Below are 9,534 nucleotides of genomic sequence, written 5' to 3'. Positions count from 1 at the left end.
CAATCTTGATTTCATCAGACAAGAGAGTCCTTTAGGCAAACTTCCAAGTGAACTGTCATGTACCTTTTACTGAGGAGTGGCTTCCATCTGGCCACTCTACAATGAAGGGTGGATTGGTGCAGAGATGGTTGTCATTTTGTAAGATTCTCCCATCACCACAGAGGAACTTCGTGGCCATCGGGTTCTTGGGCACCGCCCTGACCAAAGCTCAGTTTGGCCGGGCAGCTAGCTCTAGGAAGAGTCTTGGTGGTTCCAAACTTCTTCCATTTAAGAATGAGGCCACTGTGTTCTTGGGGACCGTCAATGCTGCAGAATTTTTGTTGGTACTCTTCCCCAGATCAGTGCTGTGACACACTCCTGTCTCAGAGTTCTATAGACATTTCCTTCAACCTCAGATTGGTTTTTGCTCTGACATGCACTGTTAACTTTGGGACCTTAAATAGACAGGTGTGTGCGCCTTTCCAAATCATGTCCAATCAATTGAATTTACCACAGGTGGACTCCAATCAAGTTGTAGAAACATCAAGGATGATCAATGGAAACAGGATGCACCTGAGTTCAATTTCAAGTCTCATTTACTTATGTAAATAAGGTATTAATTTTACTTTATATATTGGCTACAATTTAAAAAATGAATTTAATTAATTTTAGAATAAGGCTGTAACGTAACAAAATGTGGAAAAAGTCAAGGGATCTAAATACTTTCGGAATACACTGTACCCCTACCTGGGGGGGGGGGGGTATACTACAAAGCAGGATCAATTAGTTAGCCAGCTGACCTTGATAAACAACCAGAAATAGTTTATTTTCTGGTTCATAAAAGAAAGCTAAACATAGATATGTTTTTAGTTAAGTAGACCATGCCCCTTTTTAAACTCATCAAAAAAACAAAAGTGATTTCAGAATATTTAGTCAAGTCAGCTGGCTAACTACTTGTTTTGTAGTGTTCTGTTAAGGGAGTGGTTGAAAGATCTTTAAACATTACTACAGCCGCACAACAGAACTTAAAAAGCTGACAACAGGCAGAGATTTTAAATGAATTTATTTGCTTTTTTTAAACTTTCAGCAGATTAACCACCATCATGTCCAAATAAAAGCAGAACAAAAATCGAGTTCTTTCATTGTGCCATTCATTAGTACACTGGTAATACCTCAGAGCAACAGCCTCTCACTCAGTCAAAAATAAAGAGCACTGAACTACTGTATATTGTAAATACAGCCATTAGAAGCTACTGTAAACCAAAGACATGGTCAGTTACGACTTCTTCTGAATGCTATTAAAATAGTTTAGTGATACAGTAATAGTAACGTTTACATAGCATCATGTCAATGACAACCTTTCGAGTAGCAAACAAACTCCAGATTCTTCACACTTGTACGATACTTTAAAGGACTGGATAGATGGCAACTGCTGACAGAACCCGTTAAAAGGAAATAACATCAAATACAGGCCTAGATTCTACCATAAAACAAACAAGGCCTATAAGAAAAAGGTCATGATGCACCAGGTGTCTGGAGTGTAAAGCTGGCGGACTACACAGTACAGTTCCATTACTGACAATACTCGTACAATGGATGTATTTATGTACAGTAACACTCATGGTTTGAAACTGTTTAATCCAACAAGAGGGATCCATCTAAATTGGTCTGAAAAATAACCATTCTCCATCCTCTTTCTGACCAATAGGTTCTCCTGTACACCTGGTCAGGTGCATTCCTAGTCTAGACACCTTTAGAATGTAAAATACTGGATCTTTTCTCAGACCAAGGGGGAGCACCAAGTACAACAAGTAGATATTTAGATTGATCTAATATGCATTTAAATCCACCTAGGTATAAAGTGATAGCTATTATCCATGACTGACATCAGTTGTTTTGACAATGTATTCGAAGGTGGATAAAATTCACCTGAGGAGAAATTATTGATCTAAATCTACATAGAGTATGATTATAGCACTTAACAGCTAGTACAATGCTTAGAATTGTTTTGTTTATTTAGATTTCTCTTGAGCTATAAACCATTGTCAAGATAAAGGAAATTATGGTCGCAAACATTGTACAGAAGAGAAAAAACAAGAAATGACATTTAGTGTACACGGAGCTCCTAGAAAGTGATGACCGTTATATGAAGTAGGAATTTTGGCAACACCTCAATTCTACACAATTCATTGAAGTCTGTAAACAAACAATATGGACTCGAGAAGAGTGGAAAGAGACCGAAATTGAAAAGCGCAATTAGTATTACCTTCCAGGAACATAAAAAAAGGAACATTTTTGAAGGCAGCGGGAATTTTAGTGTAGGGGAAACATGTAGGGCTTGTCCAACCCCCTTCTTCCTAAAGCTGAAGAGTTAATTCTAAGCTTCGTATAATAAAATCAATCATATTTAAGTAGTATGTACCAATTACAATACGAAAGAGAAAAGAAATTATATCTGGATACATATGGTTTTTGTAGAATCCTCCCCCTTCCTCCTAAGACACTCCCCCGCCCTCTTATTCATTCCCCCAACCAATAGGTGAGCTCAGACTGCAGCGTGACTTCCTGTCTGCGGAATTTAGAGTAGTGAGCACTTCCTCTTCCTCTTCTTGACGGGTGGGGGACACAGGACCGCCCGGATGGCTTCGTCAAATACTGTCTTAAGGCCACGCTGTGTCAAGGCTGAGCATTCCAGGTACTTTACTGCTCCTGTAGAGAGACAGGACAGCAAATAGGGAGTTCATTCATTAAAATCCTAAATAGACTAATAGCTATGACTACCCTGAGTGGAGCCAGGTTAAGCTATGGAGAAACTGCATTGACATTGCTGTGTAGAGTCCAGTAATAGGCTTACTCTACGTCCAGGAAACCGGCCCCTAAAGTACTACTAAGAACTAAGTAAGCCATGTCCAAGCCAGAACAGCCCCTCTCCTGTTTCTGTACTGAGGCACCTTGATGTACAGTACCCACCCTGGACAGGACACTAGCCCCTCTCCTGTTTCTGTACTGAGGCACCTTGATGTACCAATACACCCCCTGGACAGGACACTAGCCCCTCTCCTGTTTCTGTGGTGAGGCACCTTGATGTACCAATACACCCCCTGGACAGGACTAAGTACCATTAGTAAACTAACCAATCTCTTTGGCCATGGCCAAGCCCTGGGGGTAGGTGATGGGGGTGAGTTTCTTCTCCTTCAGCTTCTCGATGGTGTCCTTGTCGTCTCTCAGATCCAGCTTGGTGCCCACCAGGATGATGGGGGTGTTGGGGCAGTGGTGTCTCACCTCTGGGTACCACTATGGAGGACAGGGACAAGAGTCAGGATAGGATCAGGATGTTACTGTAAACTAGAGGCCTACCTATCAGGTCTATACTTCAGTTGTTTTGAGTATGTGGATAAAATCCACCCTTCCAAGCAATGACCTTGACGATAAAGCATTAAGTTAACACAGAACTAGATAGAAACAAAGCCGAGGCTATGGCTCACCTTGGCACGGACGTTTTCAAAGGAGGCAGGACTCACAAGGGAGAAGCAAATCAAGAACACATCCTGTTGGGAGGAAACAAACAGCATAATTTATACAAGATCCACCAGGAAAAACTGAGTTGCAATTCATGGAGATACATGAATCATCCACACAGAGTTCATGAACCAGTCCACAATCTAGGACAAAGTTTCCCTGAACACTGACCACTGTCAATTGGTGGGTGGAGTCAGAGCCCAGAATGAGGGCAGACAGAGCACTCTTTCACTTAATGCCTGCTCCAGACATTGTTTAGGTACTATGGGCAGAGAACTGTACTCTCTTCCCCATACATGCAGACTGACATAATAAATGCTCAATGTTGGCAACAACGCAATATGCCTTTCCCTAACGCCCTGAATAACTTATGTTATCAAAAACGGAACGCAAACAATTTTTTTGAGGGGGATATTCAGCCAACACCAGGAATTCAGCTAAAAATGACAAATTTAGGCAGTCTGTTCCCAAGTATTCCCACGAATAAAAGAGAAGTGATTGTGTCTCAATGTAAATCAAGGTATGAAATTGTTACTTTGAAACACACTCTTTGGGCTCAGTCTTGGTCAATTTTCAGTGTAGAAATTACTATAGTTATGTTCTGGCCCCCCGACCAGTCACTGCAACAAAAATCAACCCGTGGCTGAATCTAGTAGCCTACCAGTTCTATGAATTGATGCTTTATGCCCCGCTGACAGCAATGCACTGATAGAAATGAAGATAGTCACCAATTATGACACTAGTGACAACAGTACATTTCTCCTGTTGTTTTACCGTCTGTGGATAGGACAGTGGTCGGAGTCTGTCGTAGTCTTCCTGTCCTGCTGTATCCCATAGACCCAGATTCACTGGTTTCCCATCGACCATCACATTGGCAGAGTAGTTGTCAAAGCTGCAGGGAGAGATGCATGTTGTTACGCCACAATGACATCATCAGGGAAGTGATTAGCACACAAACAGGAAATAATATCAACCAGTAAATGTCAATGATTCTACAGGCTAAATATATCATTTCCTGATTCATCAGGAAAAACTTTTACAACCACACCTCTTATAAAATATAAACATAGAATCCTAACATGAACATTCAGCACTATGTTTCAAGTGTAGGGGAGAAGGGTTAAGCATTATAACTTAGACCCTGGCACGGCATTTATTTTGCTGACAAAACTCTCCATGCCGTTTGTAAGACACCTGCTGTAATGGGGGAGAGAGAGAGCTTACACTGTGGGTATATATTCCCCGGGGAACGCATTGGTGGTGTAGCTGATGAGCAGGCATGTTTTACCCACAGCTCTGGAGGAGAAAAGGAGAGAGATGGAGGGATGAGGAGAAAAACAACTTTAGCTTTGTTTATGTCAATTTCAAAACTGAAAGGAGAAGTTGGAGGGGTTTAACTGGCCAACTTGGGACAATGAGTTAAACTATGAATAAATGTCTGCATTATCAAGTAGTGATGCACCGATATGACATTTTTGTCCAATACCGATATTTTCCTTGCCAATAAAACCGATAACTATTTAACTTCACTCGCAAAAATATTGGTTATCACACACACACACACACACGCGTAGTGGTCTAAGTCACTACAGTCCCTAGTCGAATCTAGGCTGTATCACATCCGGCCGTGATTGGGAGTCCCATAGGGCGGCACACAATTGGCCAGGCATCGCCCGTGTTCATTTGTTCAGCTGTTTCATTCTCAAACAGGATTTCTACAGAACGCTGTTTGGGTCTTTCCGTGTCAGAAAAGACACTATTTAATGTGTCAACGCTACTGCTGCTCTCTGTTCATCATATATGCATAGTCACTTTAACCATATCTACATGTACATACTACCTCAACCTGACTAACCGGTGTCTGTATGTAGCCTCGCTACTGTATATAGCATGTATTTTTACTGTTGTTTTATTTCTTTACCTACTCATTGTTCACCTAATACCTTTTTTGCACTATTGGTTTGAGCCTGTAAGTAAGCATTTCACTGTGAGGTCTACACCTGTTGTATTTGGCGCACGTAACAAATAAACTTTGATTTGAAATAAGCTTGTTGACCAATCAGGACTTGAATATGACTGCATGTCACATAATAAATACAACACATTCATTAAGTTCACACATTGACTACACTCACTCATTTCATATGTCACAACGATTCATCGATACATATACTATGATGCTGGTAATGTTGTCTCGCGCACCTACAGTGCTGGTCATTAAAAAGAAAGAGCTGGCTAGCTCATGGACGCAAACAATGTTCTTCCCCAAAAACATAGCAAAACGACAATCTGTTAAAGTAGCTATAGTTAGCTAGCTAACTATATAGCTAAGTGTCATCTAAAATAACAATCATTAATAAGACAGTTCTTATTTGATTAATGGTCTGACCCATCTATGTAAAGCTAGCCACAATAGTGGACTTCGCGGTTAGCCTTAAAAATAAAAGTATGGCATAATTCTACTATTTGTATTAATTTGCATCACTGTCAATTACAGACTTCTATTTTGAAGGCAACCTGCAAATTCCACCATTGTGCCTAATCCTTATTGTGGCTAGCTTCACAGCACATAACCCGGTCTGGTCGAGCATCCCTAGCCAGATGAAGCTAGCTGGCTGCTTATAACGTTCGCTTTGGGCAACAGGGTTAAGTAGCTGGCTAGCTATTTATTTTCATGAACTGAAGTTCAATTTCAATAGGCGAACAACATGAGGCAACCTAAATCATTGCTAAAAATGATAATGACTGCAGTTTCTACTGGTCATTGTTTTCAGGCTGGTTGTATTGGTGCTAGCTAGGTACCAAACTAAAGCTAGCTACCCCAGAAGGTGCGGTCGAACAAATTATGCTTTATTACCAACGCAGTATTGTAAACACATCATTCGTGGCCGGTGTTTGCAGACTTTTGTACAGCTTTGACAATGCTACTGTATCTTTTTTGACACGCAAAGACCCAAATGGTGTTCCATAGTATGCATGTTGTGAAGCTAATAGCAGTGACGCTATTACTGTGTAACTCCGGTAGGGCATCATCAAAAATAGCACACTTGGTAGTGTGTATCGGTGCTCAACCAGTCGGCGAAAGCCAGCATCACCCACGACAGAGAACGGTTGATTGTCAAGGGCAATGAATTCCATTATCTTGGCTTTAATGGATTTTGCCTTTGAGTTGTCTCGCTGAAATTGTGTACTCTTTCAAATGACAGCTCGATCCACACAGCAGACATTGTGGGCTAGTTTCGGAATTCTGTGTTATAGCGTATAGCGCAAAATTTTATGTGGCGTCATTACGTCATATTGGTATGCACGTCAGCTTTGACATCGGTTTTGCACCTTGGCATTAAACTAGACATCGGCCGATACCGATGTTGGCATTTTTAGCTAATATCGTCCGATTCCGATATGTTCACCGATATATCGTGCATCCTTTATCCAGTAGTGTTCCAATGTTGAGGTGTCGCTCTACAATTGGGACACATTATAAAGACTTGAGAAGATGACCCACAATCTAGCAGATATTTATCAGAACCTCTTAGTTTCTTTAGAAAGCTTCATACTCCATTTACTATGGCCCTTTAATTTAAATATGTCTGGGAACGAGTAGTTTAACTGTCTGCTGCCTGTTGTTAATGAGTTCCACCATCAACCTTATTTAGGACATAGTACCATGTCCCTATGTCCTAAATAAGGTTGATGGTGGAGCTCATTAACATGCAGCAGACCGTTAACTACTCTTTCCCAGACATATTTAAATGAAAAGGGCCATAGTAAATAGAGTATGAAGCTTTCTAAAGAAACTAAGAGGTTCTGATAAATATCTGCTAGATAGCGGGTCATCTTCTCAAGTCTTTATAATAAGTTCTCAATAAGGCAAAGGGAAGTAAATGATCTAAAACCCGATGGTGTAGCAAATTGTCATAATACAAGGCGGTAACAAGTAGTGAGTTAAATGATAGGACGGACACTAAAGGGTTGCTGGGAATGGATCATTTATAATAACTACAGTGCATACAGTGGGCTTTGTCTCACTCGCTAGCCACTACTCATTTTAACCTAACAAGAAACGTGTGGTCCTAACAGCAAACGAGAATGCATAACAGTTACCGTCAAGTAACAATTAGTTAGTATGCCACAGCAAGTTTGCAGTCTGATGTTAGCAAGCTAACTTAGCTAACGCTAATTAGTTAACGTTAGTGTTGGAAACTGACAGTTCTCACCAATTAGTAAACTAACGCTCACTGTGGGCTACTAGAAACAATTCACTTTGACAACGTATATTCTAGATCATAACTTATTGTAAGACGTCATTTTATAAACATACCTAACTAGTTACATAAATGTAGGTTTAACTTACCCGTCCCCCACTACAACACACTTGATGGCCTGCATCGACGCCTTTCTCAGCTATCAAGCTACAGTAGCTAGCTCAAATTGTAGGTTATTGGTCAGCTGGTAAACCACTCTTTTGATGCGTGAACTTGTTTTCCCAAAAAGGAGAAAAACAAAGGTTTGAAGCCTCGATTGGAGGGCCCAAGTTGCGATAGTTTAGAAATTAGGAGAATTCCTTCAAATCAGTGTCTTCAAAGAACTTGGTGGAACTCCAAACTTGTAAACCAAGCAGCCACCACCCCAAAAATCTCTGGTGTTAAGCTTGAAAAAACGCCCTCAGACAACGGAAGCTGTAGCTCCCATTCCATACAAGTCATTTCCGTTTACCGTAGATTGGATAAAGGAATTTTCAAAGAGCTGTCAAGCGACGCCACCTAGCGGCAAGTAGAACATTTCTACAGCCACTTTCAGTTTCTGAACATTAGAGGGCAATATTCCCTCATCAGCTGAATATTGTAAAGTCGCTCCAAGGTGGTGCACCATTTCAGAGAGGCAGGCATCATGAGACAAGACAGTCAGTCAATACTTAGGGTCTTATGATTTCATTCATCCGGGGATTTTGTCATGGTTGTCCCATGTTTTATCCTTAAAAAAAAGTATGTGTTTATCCACATTACAGCATCTTATCTAAGTTGGCATTTGACAGATGCTCTTATCCAGAGCAACTTAGGGTTAAGTGCCTTGCTCAATAGGAGACAGACAGATTTTTCACCCATTTGCTTGTGGATTCGAACCAGTGACCTTTTGGTTACTGGCCCAATGTTCTTAACCAGCAAGGGTACTTGCTAGGCTACCTGCTCCCCGGCACGACACAGATTGTCTGCAGATCCAAAACATCTGAACAAAACAGAATAAAACCAGTTAAGATGTAATTGAGTTCTCGCTCTCTTTCCCCTTTCCCTTCCTTCATCCTTCTCATTTCATCAGCAAAACTATTAAAGTGTCTTCATTGTTAATTAATCAGTGTCTCCATGGTAACTCAAACCCTGATCCCTATGTATTTATACCCCTCATCCCAGAATAGAGCAAGAAGGATTATGCTGTTGGGGGATTTTGAATGGAATGACACATTCATAGCATAAACAACAATAGTGGATAAAAGCAGAGGAAAGGGATTAATGCAGTATAAACATGCTCGTCACAGAGACTAGGGGCCAGCACTAGCACACAGATGTGTGCAAATGGAAAATGTGGAGCGTTGGAGACATGGAAGATGCTCAAAGAGTCATTGTGTGGACATGTGGAGTTTGAAGTGAATCAGTGGGTTAGTCACTTTTTTTCAGGAAGACCTGTTAGATGCACTACATCACAGAGCCTCCCTACCGCTTATTCATACTGTATATTCCTCACTGAAAATTCCCTCATACTCTACAGTTATTTGACGACTTATCTATTTTGTACAGGGCACAACTTTGGTTTTAGAAGTGGGGGGGTGTAATTGTATTATTATTTTTATATTTTTTTATCCAGTCAGAAAAACACTCCAAACAGCCTACCTGACTGCTCGGAGGTGTCCGCATGGTCCTAAAGCACACTGTTGCCTCGTTTTGTATCACATTCCAATGATAAAACTGGTGGGGTGAAAAATGCAATTTCAGAATGTTCCCAGTAAAAGTTGTGGCCCTGATTTTGTATATAATGTATGTA

General features: G+C 40.9%; 1 protein-coding gene across 1 annotated transcript; it reads right to left on the bottom strand.

Annotated features, from left to right (window-relative positions):
- Positions 1-1,025: 1,025 nt before the first annotated feature.
- On the bottom strand, positions 1,026-8,168 carry LOC106609976 (ras-related C3 botulinum toxin substrate 1). The gene is made up of 6 exons (XM_014209063.3): positions 7,853-8,168; positions 4,723-4,794; positions 4,273-4,390; positions 3,465-3,527; positions 3,114-3,273; positions 1,026-2,688 (listed from the first exon to the last, which is right to left on the bottom strand). Exons 1-6 carry the CDS (start codon positions 7,885-7,887, stop codon positions 2,558-2,560), a joined length of 579 nt encoding a protein of 192 aa, XP_014064538.1. The 5' UTR covers positions 7,888-8,168; the 3' UTR covers positions 1,026-2,557.
- Between the last annotated feature and the right edge of the window lie 1,366 nt (positions 8,169-9,534).

Source organism: Salmo salar, chromosome 01 (assembly GCF_965601325.2).
Source record: "Salmo salar chromosome 01, fSalSal1, whole genome shotgun sequence".
NCBI classification, from domain to species: Eukaryota; Metazoa; Chordata; class Actinopteri; order Salmoniformes; family Salmonidae; genus Salmo; species Salmo salar.
This window is presented reverse-complemented; position numbering and strand designations above follow the sequence as displayed.